General features: G+C 38.4%; 1 protein-coding gene across 1 annotated transcript in view; it reads left to right on the top strand.

Annotated features, from left to right (window-relative positions):
- LOC149180047 (uncharacterized) overlaps positions 1–19,739 on the top strand; it is a 130,780-nt gene that overhangs the window by 78,253 nt on the left and 32,788 nt on the right. Inside the window, exons 7-11 of the mRNA XM_089413741.1 lie at positions 372–673; positions 783–965; positions 4,168–4,360; positions 4,641–4,700; positions 4,813–5,067. Of these exons, the coding sequence (XP_089269867.1) occupies positions 372–673; positions 783–965; positions 4,168–4,360; positions 4,641–4,700; positions 4,813–5,067 (993 nt within the window). The remainder of the gene's footprint in view (positions 1–371; positions 674–782; positions 966–4,167; positions 4,361–4,640; positions 4,701–4,812; positions 5,068–19,739) is intronic.

The raw sequence follows: 19,739 nt of genomic DNA, 5'->3' as shown, positions 1-19,739 counted from the left end.
GGTATTGTTGCTTTACCTAGATTCCAGAGTGCAGAATTTGCTCAATGTGGTGACACAGAATATCACATTCCATGAGTTCTTTCTTTAAGTTGTTTGCTATGGGTTAAAAATTTCGTCGAGGATGAAAGAAAGCATGCATATATTCTATGTTTGTATCTGTACCATTTTCCTTTTTATTCTAATTGAGAAAATAAATAGTTAATGGATATTAACATAATGTCAGATCAGATTCACATTTTCTATTAAGATCTCACCATTGGTAACATGCTTTATTTCATTATGATGAACTCTATGCTTGTTTAATTCTCTTAAATGGTAAACACCTATTGTTACTCCAATGGCATCTTACAAGCAGTTTTTTGAGATGGCAGGCTCTAATCACTGGGGAGCCTGAAGTTGATTCCAAAGATATTGCCTTATGGAAAGCACTCTGCACATCTCGGGATATTCTTCTTGATAAATTGCAGAATCTTGGCAGGGCAATTAATCAAAGAATTGATGATCTGGATAAAACAGAACATTTGATTATACAGTTAGTTAAAAAGAAACTTAATGGACATCTGAGGGGTTTTGGAAATGATGAAGTAACTGAAAATGAGAAGTCAATGTTGGAAGGATCAATAGATGTGTCAAGCAGTGCCTCAGAGGTAAAGATACCAATTTTCATTATCTAGTAGGGTTCCTTTGTGTGTGTATTCTGAAGTATATTTAGGATGGGGGTTGACATTTTACGTGATTAATATATAGTATAATCAAATGTATTTACCTGCACAGTTATGAAGCTGTATCATTATGTACCATTGTTTTTATTCCTCTTGTACAATTCTTTTGCAGCAAGACAGTGGATCATTTGAGTCCAAAAATGTGCACTGGCCAGTGGTATCCAATGTGGAAATGCTAGAAGGATTCCAAGCATTGGGGAGCCAACTTACTTCTATTTGGAATGCATTCTTGAGGTTTCACAGGTATTGTTGCTTTACCTAGATAATTTAAGTTATACTTTCTTCCGAAACAATTTGATGTTTATCTTGTCCTTTATTGTTAAAAATCAGTTGGAATTAGAAGCTCATTTTGTTTCCATTTAGAGGTCCTTGAATCTTTGCCTTTGAGAGGACATTTCTTAAATCTTAATGTTGGGGTGTGCAACCAGAGATGAAAGATAAGCGTGAATTACTCTATTACTTAGAAATCTATTACATATAAATACAACATGTGACCGTTGGATTCATCTTCCAAGGTCTCTTGGACTCCCTGGACTTTTCACATTCCACACCCGAAACCCTTAGCGGATTAGGTGTCCAACATTCTCCCCCTTAATCCGAAGGGCTATATATGAGTCCAAGAAGAGAGATGAAATATAAATCATGCAAGAATGCATGGCAACAATAAGCTGAATGTGCTCTCTCAAATGAAGGTATAAGGTGGGAGAACTCGAGGTCTCAACCGACGGTGGTTTAAGGATGACCACCAACACTGGAATGCTTAGTGCAGTGCTCGGAACTTTTCCGAATCTGGCAAGAAGTTGTTAGTCTTATGTTAGAGGAAGTGTCCCTAATGTTCTAAAAAGGGAGACCATCAACCTGGAAAAGGGAGGTCTCAACCCGCATAAAAAGGGAGAACCTCAACCTTAAAAGGGAGGTCTCAAACAACGGTGGTTTAAGGCTGACCACCAACTCTGGAACGCTTAGTGCAATTCCCGGAATGGTTTGAAATCTGGCTAGAAGCTGAAGTCTTATGTTAGAGGAAGTGCTCCCAATTCCAGTTTGAAAATGACCGTAAACTGAATCACGCTTTTCGAAACATGTAGCTGATCATCAATTCCCCCTTATCAGATGCAAGGTGAGAAGATGACATCATTGTTACTAAGGCTTGCTTGTACGTGCTTGATTAATAGGGCATTGTTGAAAGAATGCCCAAAGCCAACAAACTTTATCAACAATTACAAGAACCTCTGATGGATATTATCGCTTCACTACTCTGCAAAATCATCTTTTTAGCTGTTACATACTGGTTTTCAGGACCGAGGATTTTCTTGGCCTTTGGACATGATGTTGTTCCCCAAGCCAATTGTTGCCTTCTGTAAGACGAATCTAATCCCAACTGTCTTATCTCTGCATTTTTATTATCTACGATAATGACCTGATTCATGTTTAAGCAAACTCATAAGACCAACCAAACTCCCCACTATATTCAAAGTCATAAGAAAAATTGGATGCATAAACAAGTAACTATTTTTTATTTTTATTTTTATAAAGCAGATTGCAGGTGGGAAAACTAGCTGCCGATGTCATTTCATTGATATGTGTATGAATACTCACATAAACCAAAAATTAAATCCAAACTTAATTCAAATCGATCCCCTCAAATGCTAAAACAATAACAAGAGAGCTTATATCCTTGTATAAAGATCTTAAGTTATATTATCTACTTTTAAACCAGCAGAATGTTCGGTTGTTGCACGTGCAGTATTTGATAATCTTCTCCAAGATCATCGACTGCAACACCACTGCCTTCTGCACCTTGAAAATCATGCCATCCATGCTCGAAGACGCAGTGTCCATCTTTATCATCTTCAGGCCATGGAGGAGAGGTGGAGGTATTCAAAGTTTGCTGCAGGTGGTCTCTGGTTCGAACAAGAGTATCTGTAGTCGTCCTTCCAGATGCATCCTTGCATTGCCCGTGTCTTGTCAAACACACAAATGGAAAAGCTATGGTAGCTCTTTCTCCTTCAAAGCATTGATTGTCGGCTTCTCCATCAGAGCGCGACTTCATGAGTTCATCCTTGGCATTCTTTATATTATCCGCAACATGCCCAAGGCATTGCCCATACATTCTTATTCTTTCAGTTTGATCTTCGGATCCACCTCCAACAATGACTCCCATGACCACGGAGCACTCGTTCAGTACGCCAATCTCGGTTCCTTTTGAAGCTGCCAGAGTACCCGCCGCTCTGGCCAAATCGCCAAGCTCTCTCACAATCTTTTCCCTTCCATGTGGAAGAGACCTCTGTCCATAATAATATGGGTGAATGCATGTTCAATGAGAGTGCCACTCGCCAGAACAATTATGGCTTCCCGACAGTTAGCATCCAGGTTGGTAGGAGCATCAACATTTTCTTCATACCCCGTAACTCACGATTTATTACACAGATTGTTTTAACCATTGCGATGGTGCAGGCAGAAGGCATGGCGAAATTCTCCTCTTCTCCAACGATCTCAGTCGCTGCAATGCATAGAACCGAAGGCATGAATTTTCTATCATATGTTAATAGATACTCCCTCATTACTTACTGCAGTTTTCTCTGAGATTCCTCTCGAGGAATCTCTGCAACTGCTTCACTTAACACCTTCCTCAAGGACGCGATCTTGTTATTGATAAACTCTTCCGTAGCCATAGCAGTTGCTTTTGGCTGTTGCTTCAAAGAGAGGAAACTGTTTAACCTCTATCAAGTTTCAGCCCAACTCGCAGAGAGAATCAATTGTAAGAGAAAGGGTTTCTGGAGTGTGCGAAGCGGACAAAACGGACACACAAGCTCAAAACTGGCACAAAAATTGACTGCCAGACCAGAGAATAACAGGCAGAGTAACGTCCATAATGGCATGTGTGAAGAATCTTGCAGGGCACGGCGAGGTTAGGTAAGAGAAATAATCATGCCGATGATGCCTTGAATTTGTATAAAAACAAGATGAATCTCCAAAATAAGAGCAGAAGAGATGGCAGATGCAGAGCTGACTGGTTTTAGGAAGGAGGCAGAGCTGACACGCTAAAAACGCCCAGGTCTGGCTTGCTCTGATACCACTGTTGGAATTGCAACCAGCGATGAAAGATAAGCGTGAATTACTCTATTACTCAGATATATATCACGTATAAATACAATATGTGACCGTTGGATTCATCTTCCAAGGTCTCTTGGACTCTCCCTTGACTATTCACATTCCACACCTGAAACCCTTAGCGGATTAGGTGTCCAACACTTAAGATTCCTGAATGAATAAATAGTGTCATCTTCTATTATTCACTCTTACTTTTCAAATTTGAACGTGATATGAGATTTTGCAAAGCTCATTGTCTGAAGTGAAGGATATCTGTATGCTCATGTCATTTTGTTGTGCAAACTTTATGTTCTTTAGTTGAATTCAATATTCTGTATGAAAATTCATGTTGCAGGAAGCATAGGACAGAAATAATGGAATACTTGCGTGGGGAATGGGCTGAAGACCGCAGTACAGAGTGGTCAATGTGGTTGGTACACTCTAAATTGGACATTCCACAACAGAATTCAGCAAATGGAGATGTTGAAGATAATACACAGTGCGTACTGGTTGCAGGAAAAGCAGTTCCAAAAAAACCCAATGAAGATGTAAGCTATATATGTCAGATGTGAATGGAAACTTTTGAAATAAATTTTTTCTCATCTCTTAATTACTTAGCGTTGTCATTGTATGGGAATAAGTTGGACAGATAATTGCAATGGCTTACAATTTCATATTTTGATTTACAAACTGTGGTCGTTACAACTTGGCTAGTGGTATAGATTTTGGTGGTGTAAAGGGCAACTGTGCCTGTTGCTATGTTCAGACATAAAAATTTCCCATCCTGTTTGATGCCTTGCTTTAACCTTATTTGTTTCATTCCCGTAGCCTGCAGTAACTGCAGCTTCACGTGCTGACCTGCATCGAAAGAGCATTGAACAAATGAAGGTATACATTTGTCTTAGTCTATTTGGCATTATCAAGTTCAGAAATCTATAGATATGAGTAGTCGGTACAACTGCTAAAGATTTCAGTGTCTAAACAACTTTAGCTTTTGCAGATAAACACACATTACATTCAGGATTTGCAAATCTTTGGCAACATTACTCAGGTGCCAGTAATCTATGTTGAGCGCCTTATAGTTCCATGCCAGAAAGTAAGTAAATCTCTGGGATTTAGTGGTGCTTTGGAGCAAGCAGGGACGTCCATTGTGCCAAAAACAGCAAGAGATAGATTGCCTTTAAAAGTGGCTGGTAACGAGCCAGGACGAAATGGACGGGCACTAAGGGTGGTGGTCTTTGTGCATGGATTTCAGGTGAGCTCAGTAACTGCAGATTGTACGGAGAATGCTCAGGCAATTTTACTTTCTGTCTGGATGAAGCATGGACTCATTTTCTTTGGATCGTTTATCCTTTTTCTAGCCTTCTCTCTAAAAGTGTGGAAGTGTTTTAGATTGTCATTTGATTCTATGTTTGTGTTTGGAACAGTGTTGCAAAAAATGGTGATTTTTTACACTCTTGTATTTTTTTAGGCCCTCAAGAAATCACCAACAAAAAACTGAGAGTTTGTTGACAATTTGCTGTTGGAAAAAAATGCCCACTATGGTGAATTTGACTAAAGTCTTTGTCATTTTTCATCATCTTTTGTGCGATTTCAAGAGGGAGGAATGTTCCAGCATGTTTCAAAATGGCAAACTTGAAGTTCAACGTTTTTAGTTTATATGTAACTTTAAATGTAAATGTGATTATTTGATCTTCTTGTTAATTTATATTAAATTTAAATGAAGAAATGAATATATTTTGCATTTTTTATGCTTGCCATGTATTTCAATTTTCAAAATTGACAACCCTCCTTGAGTTATTCCTGAGTCTTGAGTTTTGCAACACTAGTTTGGATTAAAGTGTCAGCTGTATAAAAATGTAAAGCTGTAATGTTTCAGATCTCTATTTGAGTTGTATCACTTCTACTTATGTGAAAAACAGGAAATCACTACTTTTGTGCACGAAAACAAATATGTTGGCCACATTTCAGCTTCGTTACTAGCATGATGGTTGTCTCATTTGACATGCACTCGCATTATTCAAGCTCAAGTTTACTTGAGGGAGAGTGAGACAATGACTCGAACTTGTTGGGAAGAATATCATTTTATACGATAACTTGTTATGAGACGAGCCTTTTCTTTCATTACATTTTAGCATAGAGCATGACCATTGAAATGAAAAGTGGCATTTTGAATTACCTTTTCTTGATTTCAGCTACATCAGGCAAGAAGGAAAAGGAGAGCATCTTGGGATGTATTCATCAAAATGCAAAAAATCCCTTCGTAAAGGGTGGCTGGTGCTGACTACCAGAAGTCCAAAATTGGGGGTAAATTAAATATACACCACTATATTCTTTCCCTGGATATACAAGATCAAGCAAAATTGGGCGGTAGCCACCAAACAAGTACAGTCCATAAATATGAGTCTTAGAAGTAAATACTCTAACCCATAGAATGTATTCATCAAAATGCAAAAGATTCCTTCATAAGGGGTGGCTAGTAGGTCACCACCACATATCCAAAATCAGGGGTAAATTCAATAACCCCATTGTATCAGCTTATCCTAGAGTAACAAACTCAAGCGAAACTGGCCAGTGGCCACCAAACAATAGGGTCTATAAATACCATAGAACCTGTGAGTGACAGCCCCGAGGGACAAGGCAAAGATGAGTTTTATAAAAGAAAAACAATAAATATCTTGTGTGCCAAAAGCTGCAATAGCAAAAGAGAGCGGTGATTCATTGTCATTGGATTTTGAACCTGCGTTTTGCACAGATACTGTTGCCAAAATTTATTGGGAGTCAGTGTAAATATCTGTTTTCAGATGCCATATGCCAGAACATTTATAGAATTAGGGCATCAATTTGTGAGACACCTATGTAGGTAGTTGCAGTCAATTTTATGCAGACCCTGTTGGCAGAATCACCTGAGATTGATGTAGACAACACATGAAAATCTGCTAATATCTAGCCATGACCTCATACAATGTTGGTCTCAGACATGATTCCTTGCAGACGCCAACAAGGAAGTAGCAAAGAGATGTGAATGTTGTTCATAGACACCCTGGATACCAGAGAGACACCATTGCAGCAGAAAAGTGCTACTAACTTGCAGATTGAGGTGCTAGCCCAGGGTACACATGATGCTAGGGAAGGCACAGTTCAGATCAGAAGTCCAGACAAAATCACAGGGAGTAGTCTACCAGATGTGATATAGATTCAAAGAAAATCTATAAATAAAAATATCCGAAGTCAGATCAGACTATATCATTATTTATAGATGGCCTCATTATGGTACAAATGTAGAGACATAAATAGCAAGCTGTAATACCAGACCTTAGAAGAGATACAAACACGTGTTTTGTGTTATGAATAAATATATATAAAAACAGAAAAAATAATATAAATAATAATAGACATACACAATGATTAATTAACTAATAATTAGTAGTGAAGAGGCAGGTCTCTACAGGCATGACCGTTCGTGAAAGGGTACTTACCTGGCTATATATACAAGGCCATCACTCTCAATTGTATCATCATTCTTATTCACACTTTTTAATATATATTCTCGTATCTCAATGGAGATCTTTATATTCCAAGTCTTCTAAAGTATTTAACTTGAAGAACGAACTTTGTTCGTTCCATTTGGTATCAGAGCTGTTCAATCCTCTAGCCGCTCAACTGCTGCAGAGAACCAGTCTGACTTTGTCTTTGACCATCAACTTTTGTCAACTTTGTTGCTGTGTGCTCAAGCGTTTCGCTAAATAGTTGGAGTTTCTCCATTTTGCTAGTTTTCGCCAATTTAGGCTTCTGGCCATCCTTTTTTTTTCTAAAAAAATGAATATATATATATATATTTATTTTTTCTTTCACGTGGAAAAATCATAATTTTCATTGGTCATATCAGAAAATTACATGTTGTAGATGCTGATAGCATATGTAGAAAAGTGGGCATAAGCCACTTACAGTGCAAACTCCAAAAAGGAGTATTCAATCAAAAGCCTGAAAATCAGGCTTCAAATATTAAAAAAAACGGGTAGAAAACCCCAGCAAAACAGGGGCCAAAAATCCCATAGAGGCAAACAAAATGCGGATCGACAACCTGTGACACAGATACACGTAGCCATGGAAAACTACCAAAACCAAAATATATCCAGGGCACAGGCCGCCCAGAAACCTGAAACAAAAAGCCCTGAAAAAACAAGGCAGCAAGAAACAGGGCATAAACCCACAATGCAAGCCAAATGCGCAACACCAGAGAAGGTCGGACCACTCGGACCACGAACCGCAGACCTCGACACCAACCCTCGCAGGCAAACGCGCAAAACGCCTCCAAGAAACAAAGACGACAAAAAAGGAAGCCCTGGAGACCTGTACAAGAGAAGGAAAGGCACGAACCAGGGGTGGAAGTGGCTAGGGCAGCCACCTCACCCCCACTTCCTCAAACTCTCGCCCCGAATTGCAGGCTGATACCAGAACCAACTACTCTGCGATCGAGCAGCAATGACAGCTTATGGGAAGCCACCGGAGACCAGGTTAAGAAGCATAGGAGAGGCACAAACTCGGTGCAGAGGCGGCTAGGGTTCAGCCTCCTCGCTCCCGCTCCCTCAACTCATATATATAGATATATATAAAGAGTGAAATATATATATTAAAAAAATTAAATATCAAATTATATTGAAAATAAATAAATTAAAAAACAAATAATAATAAAAATTATAAAAAAATAAAAAATAAAAAATAAAAACAATTGACACAACTACCGACTGACACAATTGTGACACAAAATTCTATGGCCTTAACGAATTCTTACCACGAACATCCATCGTTGGCCCCCCTAACTACCCATAGTCGCCTGCTTAATAGCATTCAACATCACCATCGATTGGTCGCTTCCTTTGTAGCTGTCAGACTCCAAGCCTCACCGTCGTTGAACGACTGCCACATCTGCCAGACTAACGCCAAACACACAATCGAAGTGAGCCACCAATCCATCCACCGCTGGTCACTGATTGTAAGAAAAACGTCCTACCAATTGTGGCCATGAAGCTTGCCAAGGCATACGCAGAGTGACGAGTTTCTGAGCTTCCTCACGCAAGTTTGACAGGATTTGGATTCCGAAACTCACGAAAGGCTTGGGAAAGATTAATAATCAACCACGTCAGGTTACTCCTCAGTGGTCTTTGCTTCCCTATCCGGCTGGTGGTAGACCTAGTGTTCGACTATTGAATTTTCAAGTTCGCCTGTGCAGCGGTCTGCTAGATTGTTGCACTTCGAAGAAAACACTGAAAATTTAAGCAGAAGTTTAGGAGGTGAGGTGAGTTGAATATACCTTAAACTCATTCACACCATTCATTACAATGAAAAATTATATAATAAATAAATAAATATAAAAAAATTTACCGGTGAATCATCAGCTAAATGGCCCTATGATGCCGTCGTTGGATAGTCTACAGTCGCCACCCACCTTTCACGCCGTCATCATCGGATAACAACCATGGTTTTGGCCCCCGTCACTGCTTGTAGCAACCACCTGTTGGCGAATTTTGCATCTAGTCGTTGCCGTTCTAGCTGTAACACCGTCGACACCCACAATCTATTTAGGCTGTTGCTGGAGCCACATAAACACATCTGCAACCCTATCCCTCGAATCTCAACCTTCCGACAGTTGCATATGCACATCGTCGACTCCCCATTGCATTCAATTGTTTGTTAACCGGTCCGCTCAATCGTTGTTTCCTTATTTGTTGCCATCGATCACGCTGCCCTGTCTCACTGCCAGACCCTCGTTCTGTCTCCCAACCATGCACCGCATTACGTTCTCTTGTCAATTGTGGCCACGTCCAGCGACTTGGGTTAACATCCCGACAATTGTTCTGTTGCAGCTGCTGTTGTCCAGAGTGAAATGCTGCGTTGCTGACAAGTTGTCACTGTTCCATTTTTTTTTGGTTCTAGCCACCATATTAAATCGTAATCCAAATTATATATATATATATATATATATATATATATATATATATTTATATATATATATATATATATATATATATATATATATTAATTATATAATTAATAAAATTAACTTAGTAAAAAAGGGGGGAATATCATGAAAAGCTATTCAGAATTTCAATAAAGAATAGATTTGGGAAAAGTTAAAAAGAAATAGATTGTTATTTCATATAGAGAATATATAAACTTTTCGCCAAAGTATCATAAACAAAATATCAATGAACACAAGTTGAAGTCAATCCTCTACCCAAAAAAAATACGAAAGAGAGAAGATTTCCTAAAACTTTTAATATATGATAAGAAATTTATTTTATTGTATTTTAGGTCTTCTAGGCCTCCTGCACTAAGTCAGCCTCAAGGAAGGACAAGTTGGCCTCAAACAAGGGAATTCGACCTCACAAGAAGCCTATATATTGGAGCAACTCGACCTCATTTGAAGCACCAACTCAAAAAGTTCGGTTTGCGGCTTTTGGGCTAAGGAAAAGTGCAAATTTCAAGGGGAGAAGAGGAAAAGTCTAGTAAAGAAGGAGGCCAACATCTCGCTAAAGAAACCAAAATTTCTCTCTTATATCACACGTGTGAAGTTTTGGATTGCTGCTGGGGCTGAAGTTCTGCAGTTGTTGGGGAGGGCGAAATTATGAAGTTTCTGGTGAAGCTGGGGCCGAAATTTCTTGGTTGATGTTGGGCTGTAGCTGCTAGACAAGAAGAGACTATTGAACGTTTTTTTATTTCATTGGAGGGATGACTTGGTGGAAGAGGAAGGATTGTAGGTCTAAGGTCTTGGTCTATCTCATTTGAATTACTGAAGGAAGAGTTCTTTGCTGAGTTTTCCCCTGCATAGGGGTTTGAGCCCCGACTTAGTGCTTACATCTAGTGTCCTTGATCTTCGTATTTTGGTTTTGGTAATTGCTTGATGAACTAAGATAAAAGAAGAACATAAGAAAGATAATAAGAACTCAAAGAAATCACAAGTAATTGTCAAACAAGAGAAAATATTTTTGCCTTTCTGATTTTCTAACATGGTATTAGAGCTAAGGTGAAAGAAGGAAGGAAAAGGTAGCCTGAAGATCTAGTGAAAGGAGAATAAGGAGTTTTAAGGTCAGGTCTCAAGGAGTAGAAGATATCAATATGCCAAATTCAATGAAGGGAGAGAACAAATTAGAAGGAACTTCTAACTATAGGGCTTGGAAAAAAGGATAGATATTATTCACGAAAAGAACTAAGTTTTGAATCTTGTTCAAGGAAAAATCAAGAAGCCTACAGATGAATTAAGTGAAGCAGAGAAAGAAAAGTTCAGAGAAACAAAAATATTGGCTATGAACCTAATAGTGGATGGAGTTAAGGACAACCTAATCCCATACATATCCAACATAGATTCCGCTCAAGAAATGTATGAGGCTCTTTCCAAACTTTTCACAATCAACAACATTGGTCAAATAGCAAGTCTCAAGAATGAATTAAGGACTATTAAGATAACAAAGCAAATTTCAGAGAAACATGAATATTGGCTATGAACCTAATAGTGGATGGAGTTAAGGACAACCTAATCACATACATATCCAACATAGAGTCCACTCAAGAAATGTATGAGGCTCTTTCCAAACTTTTCACAATCAAGAACATTGGTCAAATAGCAAGTCTCAAGAATGAATTAAGGACTATTAAGATAACAAAAGATGACTTTGTGTCATCCTACTTTATAAGGATATCTAGAATCAGAGGTGAACTCCAAGCAATAGATGAAGTTGTCCCAGAAAAGGAGCTCGTAATTACTGCTCTTCTAGTACCACCAAAATCTTGGAGTGCCTTTGCATCAGGACTCGAGTAGAAGGGGGCCGAGAAGCTCAAACCTTGCTTTTATGGGTCGTATTGAGTCACTCGCAAAGTTGGGGAGGTAGCATATGAGCTCTAGCTACCCCTGGGAAGTCGAGTGCACAACATTTTTCATGTGTCTTGCCTGAAAAAGGTGCTGGGGCAACAGTTGACAGCAGCTACAAAGCTACCCCCTATGGATGATGAGGGGCACTTAGTTTTGGAGCCAGAGGCTATTTTGGAAAACCGGGAGAGGCATTTGCAAAACAGGGTCATCAAGGAGTTTTTGATTAGATGGAGGAGCCTACCAGATGAGGATGCCACTTGGGAAGGGGAGCAGATACTGCAGCATCCTTCATTACAGTTGCTTGAGGACAAACAATGTTTTGGTGGGGAGGTCTGTGATATTCCCACTTAGCATTATTGCTAAGTGAAATATAAATTTGGAAGGGGAGTATCGAACCTCTAGTGGAGCATGGGGGCCACCCATGGAGAATTGTGGCCCACATGGGAAGTACGCATGCATTGGAGGAAATTCGATGGGAGGAAATCGAGTTGGGACCACATGGGCACGTTGGAGGCATTTGGACAAAGAGGAAGGAAAGGCACTCATTTTGGGATTCATTCATTTTTGGGAAATATTGTATTTGACATAGTTCGCTTGAGCTGAAGCCAAGTCTGCAAGTGTTGTTTAGCGCACGAGTGTTTCCGACCGGAAATCTCAACCCTTACTTTGGCGGACTTCGAGTGCCAGCCCAAGGAGGGAGTTCTATCCCTTTTAGTTCATTTTAGCAGTGGGGAGTGTAAGCTTGTGGAGAGGTTCAGCAGCGACAGTGTAGGGATTGCACAATTCTTGGAGGAGGTACGCTTGGAGGTCAAGGAGTCAAGGGAGTTTGGGGTTGGGATTTGAGGAGGAGCCTGGGGGAGTATTTGTTTGGAGATTGTAGCCATTTTGAGGGCTTTCTGTAGCTGGTTTGACAGGTGGGTTGAATTTCCCAGCAATAGGGCCATAGAGGGGAAAGAGGGCCAAAATTCCAAGGTCAACCATCGGCCAATTCCTTTGTGGGTTATTTTGGGTATTTGGTGGAGAGTCCGAGGTTAAATTCTCAGAATTTTCTGAGCACCGAAAGAGGCCCTAGCAATAGTCCTTCACAGCCAGTAGCGTATTTTCTGGGCAGTTTAGCGCAGAGCCAGGAGAGAGAAGCAACAGACTTGAGGGGGACTTCTCATTATTCACTTGGGTTTTGCTAGCTTGCCTTGAGCAATCCTAGGTCCACACTTTCCAAGACCACATTGTACCCTCTTTATATTATAATAATAAAATGGCTCAACAACGTAGTTTTTGGTGCAAATTCATAGATTGATTTATATGTTTGCTTTTTGTGGTCTTTATGTCTATGTATGCTTTGTTATTTACTGTAAAATTTCCCTAGGAATATTACAAAACATCTCTAATGCCTATTCTGCTCAGCACAAGAATAAGGGAACCTTCAAGAAGTTCAAAGGACCAAAGAAGAAGGTTGACCTATCCAAGATCGAATGCTACAATTGTCACAAGGTGGGTTACTACGAAAATCAATGTCCGGAGAATCCAAGGAATAAGAAGAGAGATAGGGATCAGGGAAATGTTACCGATGAAGCTCTGCCTATGAAGAACAATGTCGAAGAATTATATAGTCAAGGACTTATACTACTAAGTCCTTTCTCTCTCACATATCCCTCTTTGTCTTCTATTTTTAGTTTTGAATTGTTTTCCTTTTGTTTATAGGTCTAGCATGTCTTGTTAAAACATTTTTAAATTATTTTGATAAGTTTGTAGGTATCCCTCAAAAGGATTGGGTTAAGAGGGAGCCTCCACCATTTTACCAAAATATAAGTATCCTATTCTTTGTTTCACCATTTCATATTTGGTTTCCTCTTCACATCAAGACTTGTTTATATTATATGCTAATAATCCTTCTCTTTATATTCTCCTTGGTTAGGAAAGCTTGCTGAATGCTTAAGGGTCATGGAGGAGACTTCAAAGGATAGAATTGAAGCATGGATGAAGTTCTGCCCTTTAAGAATTAATGTCCTACAAGGTTTGTTAAGGAACAACTCAAGGTATGTCTTAGACTATAAGCTTTGTTATAAAGTTCTCTTCATGTAAAAGGTACGATCATTCTTCTTTTGAAATTTGCTTTACATTACTGACATCGTTATGTATAGGGTTTTGAATCACAAAGATTCTTGTTAGGGTGATTAATCATTATATTGAATCCACCCTCATGATATTATTTGATCATTCTTGTGTAACCCTAACCTTTAGGGTTCACTACAAAACCCTAGCCTCTTGTAGCTAAGGGTATGTCAATGTTGATTATGAAACCCTAGTCTACTCAGGGTTGTTGATGAAATCTAAAATTCCTATTCTTTTGATGTTTAGGTTTTGGTATTGTTATAATAGAAACCCTAGCTCTTTAGGGCTCGCTGTTAATGTCCAAGTTATGTATTGAATCCCTAGATCTTTAGGGTTTGGTGAATCAGGGTTTATGAGCAAAACCCTATAATGTCTATAATAAGATCCTAGGAGTGAAACCCTAGGTGTATGTTCGTATGTTTGATTGAAACCCTAGCCTGAATGAAGTTATTTTATATCTAACTTTGATGTATTAATGTTTATGTATTGGGTTTACCTAGTGGATATTGATATGAGATGTTAGTGCACGAAGTCCTAGATATGTATATGCTAGTATGCTAATCTAATTGTTGATATTTTATAGAGTTTGTAACAAAGCCCTAGTAGAGATTGATATTCTAGGATATAATGATATTGTTTTCTGGTATGATTTAGTGAAGCGTATACTTCTTGATGAACAGAAATAGATGTATAAATATTTTATTAAAAAGATGAATTACAGATGATGAGTGTTTACAAATGGGGTTCCTGGCTTATATACTGCCATGGACACCTTTTGGAGAAAGGGCATGATCTTATGATTGTGCCCTTTCGTCTAATTTAATCTAAAATTAAATAATAAACCTAAAGCTAATTAATTTTTACATAACATTGCCTTCCTCTCGAAAGAATGCTTTGTCCTCAAAGCATACGTAACGATGGATGTTGTTGACAAAATGCTTCATTCTCCCAAGAAGCTTCTTCTTCGGTAAGTTCTTCCACTTGATTAGATATTCCAAGATGATCAAGTTCCCACACTTTAAAAGGTCTTGGATTAATCTCTCAATTTCCGTTTTTTGGTGATGTGAATATCGGTATGGCTTGATGTTGACAGGGTCTGATCTTGCCTTGACTTCTATTGTATGCTCAATTTCCCTATTAGGCAACATCTTCATAGGTAGGTCTTGAAATACTTTTTCATGCTTCCGTATCAGATCTTGTATCTCTGGTGACTCTTCTCTAGTCATATTTGCAGATAACATTTCTAATTGGTGACATTGTACTACATAAGCAAGTGCTCCTTTTCGACTCAGCTTCATCATTTGCGATGATGATACAACTTGATTTTCTGGTGCTTGGAATCCGTGTAGTTTGTACTTTTGACCTCCCCATTTGAATTTTATAAATTGTACTTGATGGTTGGCAGCATAAGTACCTAAAGTTCGTAGCCATTGAATACCTAAGACTACATCTACTCCTCCTAACGGTACCGTGAACAATGGAGATTCTAAATTAAAGTCTTGAATTTGTAAATTGACCTTATGGCATTTCCCCACCTTTTCAATCTTCTTACCATTAGCTACCATCACTTTCATGTTTGGTAAGGGAAATGAAAAGATATTGAGTCTTTTTGCCACAGTTGCATCTAAAAAATTGTGTGTGCTTCCAGAGTCTATGAAAACCACTACGTTGTTCTTCTTTATGTGTCCCTTTAACTTTAAGGTCTGGGGTTGTGATATACCTGTCATGGATGATAATGACACTTGCGGAATACTCCCGTCATCTAATTCTAGTGAGAATTCTGGGGCATCTTCTATTTCTTCTATGTTAGAACCTTCACTGTTTGAATCATGGGTTGCTTCACAATTATATAGGTTTTTTTGGTTCTTTTCCTTTAGCACATCTATGTTTAAGGTCCCACTTCTCACCACAACGTTTACATTTACCCTTTTTATCCTTTGCATTTCCACATTAGATTTTTCATCTTCACGACGATGTGGTGGAACATATCTCGTATTATTTGAGTCCACATACTGGGGTATCCTTCGTCTTGCATATGTTTTTTCTGCTTTAGACCAAAATATTGGTTCGGATATCTTTTCCGCTGTTTTTGCTTTCCATCGTGCTACTTCTATTGATGTAATGTCATGCATCTCAAGTTCTTCTTGTAAATGGGTTTTGAGTCCTGAGACGTATGATTGAATCAGACGAGATTCTGATAACCCAGGTACTCGTGTTACTAAGGTCTCCCATTCTTGAGTGTATTCGTCCACACTTCCTTTTTGTCGTAACTTGATGAGTTTTGAAAAAAACTCTTCTTCTCTTACACCTTGGAATCTTTTAAAGAAGGCATCTTTAAATTTTCTCCAGCTAATGACGTGTGTTGTTTTTTTCCACCACATATACCAGTTATATGCTTCTCCTTCCATTTTCATGGATGCATGCCTGAGCTTTTCGTCATCGTCATTGATGTCATATATCTCAAAGTATTTTTCTGCTTTATTTATCCATGCAACATTGTTTTTTTCGTTCCATCAAATTTAGGCATCTCGACCTTTGCCCTTCGCTGGTATGTTGCTAATGGTTGAGCGAAAAAATGGTGTTGATTCGTAAAGTTATCCCAGAGTTGCTTGTTTGTAAAGGCTGTGTTACTCACTTCTTGGTGGGGTGTCGTTGATTTTCTTGGGGATTCAACTTTTTCATGAGAGTCTGTTGACTTTGTTGAGTCTGATGAGATGTGTTCTTGATTCTCTTCCTTTTCTTTTAGTAGTTGTTCGGGTGTACTATTCATCTTTTTACATAAAAGTTTTAGCATTGTTAAGGCATCTCTAATGTTTACTTCTGTTTGGACATGTTGATTTTCCATCTTTATTTCTATTCGATTTGTCGTATCGTGAAGATTTTTGATCTCGTCAGCGTGCTCCCCAAGCTTGATCTGGAATTCATTTAATCTTTTAATGACCTCATCGTGGTTGCTATTTATCTTATGCTCCGAGTCTAACAATTTTTTTTGAAAATCTGCCATTGTCATTGTCGACATTGAGCGGGTTTGCGGGGGCGTGTCTTTATTTGCCAGCTAAAATATTTTTCCTCTTTGCCTTTTTTTTTAATTAACTAAAATAAATTTTATACATATAACTTTTAATTAATTAAAATAAATTTAGTTAATTAAATTAACTTATATATATATATATATATATATATATATATATATAACTTTTAATTAATTAAAATAAATTTAATTAATTAAATAAATTTAAATATATATATATATATATATATAACTTTTTAATTAATTAAAATAAATTTAATTAATTAGATTATATGTACTATATATAATATATAATATAATTATACATATGTTATATATTATATTTAAATTATCGTTATATGTATATATTTCCCGTTACAAATAAATGCTATTTTTACTTGAATATATATTGGACGTTGTATATAGTTTCGCTGACCGTCACGTTAATTGAATGTTGGATTTCCCACTCAGAACAGTCACGTCGATTGAATGTTCGATTTTTTTTTGACGGTTCAAAACTTAGGAATTACTACCGCAGACGTGGTCGGACGGCGGTAAAGACTGGACAACGGAAATTACAGGCACGGCGGAATGGACCGAGGGTTCGCTGGACGAGAGACTGCTTCCACGATAGGGTTTGTGGCACAGTTGATGCCGCTATCAGATATCGACTGTTCAGAGAGCAGCGGATTGCAGTGGTGCAGCGGTATAGCCGAGCAGGCTGAGGATGGTACGCGGCGTGGACACAAAAAGTGGTGATGGTTGTGATATGGTCTATGCAGAGGGCAGTGGAGTCAGCGGGTGGACAGTTGGAGAACCGAACCCGCTCTGATACCAATGAAGCGTATACTTCTTGATGAACAGAAATAGATGTATAAATATTTTATTAAAAAGATGAATTACAGATGATGAGTGTTTACAAATGGGGTTCTTGGCTTATATACCGCCATGGACACCCTTTGGAGAAAGGGCATGATCTTATGATCGTGCCCTTTTGTCTAATTTAATCTAAAATTAAATAATAAACCTAAAGCTAATTAATTTTTACAAAACATTTAGTTTTGATAATAAAAACTAGGGTTTGTAACAAACCCTAGTAGAATCTATCATACAATTCTAAAAGTAATATTAAAATTCCTAGATGTATAGTACTATGATTGTATTTCCATTAAATTGATGATATCTAAGGCTTTATGTCTCATAGATGGATTCTAGGGTTCATGACTAAACCCTAGCAAGAGGTTTAAGTCTAGTATGTGTCTCTTGCTGGTTATGAACCTAACTAGATTTAACTATTTGATGCTTCCATTATAGTATTGACATGATTTTGATATAATTAACTTCATGCTTCTGTATATTTGTTTTTGGTTGTACTTGTTGTTTAAGTTGTGCAGGTACATAATCTTGAAGAGGTTGAAGATGTTCATAAGTGAAGATGACTTGATAATATTGGTAAGCATGATAAAGGAAATTATGATGATCAAGATGAGTTTGATGCCGTAAGAATAATTGGAGCCATGAAAGGGTCTTCAATGTTATAGAAGAGGGAAGTGGTTGATCTCCCTAAGTTGAGAGGGATCCTGGATAGAGAAAAGGGTATATCTCCCCAGTTAAGAGGGAGTGCATAAATGATAATGAATACTTTGAAGTACGCAAAAGTACTATCGATGAATGTTCATAAAGTTACAAACAAAAGACTTGAGAAAGGTTTGAAGATGTATTTGGTGCTGTTGAAGAAATGAAAGAAGAAAGCTTATGAAAAATTGTATATATAACTTGATGATAGTAGCATCAGAATCTTGTGCGAGTCTCTCTGCTCTCTACGTCGCTGCGAAGCTGTTCTGTGGTGCTTCTGATTCTCCAGACTCAGGCAGTCATGTTTGTGAGAGGGAGCGCAACGCTCGGGCGGACTACCTATCCAAGCAAGCTGCGCAGAGGCAAGAAGAGGACTGGCTAATCCAGGAAGAACTGGATGGAACTTTCTTTCAACACTACCACAGACCCTTTGTTGACCCTGAGGCACAAAGGGAAGCTCAGCACTGAAAGGAGTTTCCATCATTCACACTCATTTGTTTTTTCTTGTATTTCATAGAGACTGTTATTATTTTGTATCGACCCACGGGGGTAATCATATTTACATGACAGCAATCTACAACTGCATATACAGCGAAGTTATATATCAGCCAGCACGTAACACTGGAGAAACACCTACAGTTTTTTTGTTTATTTGCTGCTCAGATACATGTCTCCCTGCGCGGAGCACACTCCCTGCGCGGAGATAAAAACAGTTGGGATATGTATGTGCCGGTTATTTTTGTTTCCACTCCATGGAGGGAACAACTATCTTAGTTTTTTGTTTTTTGAGAGGCATCCAGCCTCAGTAAGCATATGCTTAGACATCTACAGAGTGTAATTTCTTATGACTTAATAGAAATTACAACTTTTTCTACGGGAAAAAGATAGTAGCATCAGAAGACCTTGAAGGTTTGTGTTTACTTGTATATTTGAAAGTTTATTATTGATTGGGGTTTGTGTTTGTACGGGTAAATCTCTCCACAAGAAGCTTGAACACTCTAGAAACATGCTTGGACAAATGGATATATCTAGTTTGATAGGGAGAGTTGAAGCATCTAATTGCGGATGCTTGGGAGGACATATGGCCGGCCTTTGTGTTGATGTCTAGATCCCAAAGAGGGAGGGTGGCGTTGGTCTCAGAGCTCTAACCTAGGATATGCACCTAGATCCATGGGTTGATGGTTGGCAAGTAAGCTTGATGGTACTTAGACTAGTTGAAAACTTGAGTCCATCTTAGTCCAACACGGTTAGAATACCCTGGTCAGGTTTCTAGTAAGCATCACTAAGTGTGCTAGAACTCTTCGTAGTTCATTTTGGAGATCTTCCATGTACCTCTATATATTTGTAATTATGAATACCT

This window comes from Pinus tabuliformis, chromosome 3_2, assembly GCF_031772625.1.
Source record: "Pinus tabuliformis cultivar Carrire ecotype Pingquan chromosome 3_2, CPIR1, whole genome shotgun sequence".
In the NCBI taxonomy this organism is placed as follows: Eukaryota; Viridiplantae; Streptophyta; class Pinopsida; order Pinales; family Pinaceae; genus Pinus; species Pinus tabuliformis.
Note: the sequence above shows the minus strand (reverse complement) of the source record. Positions and strands in the feature narration are given on the sequence as shown.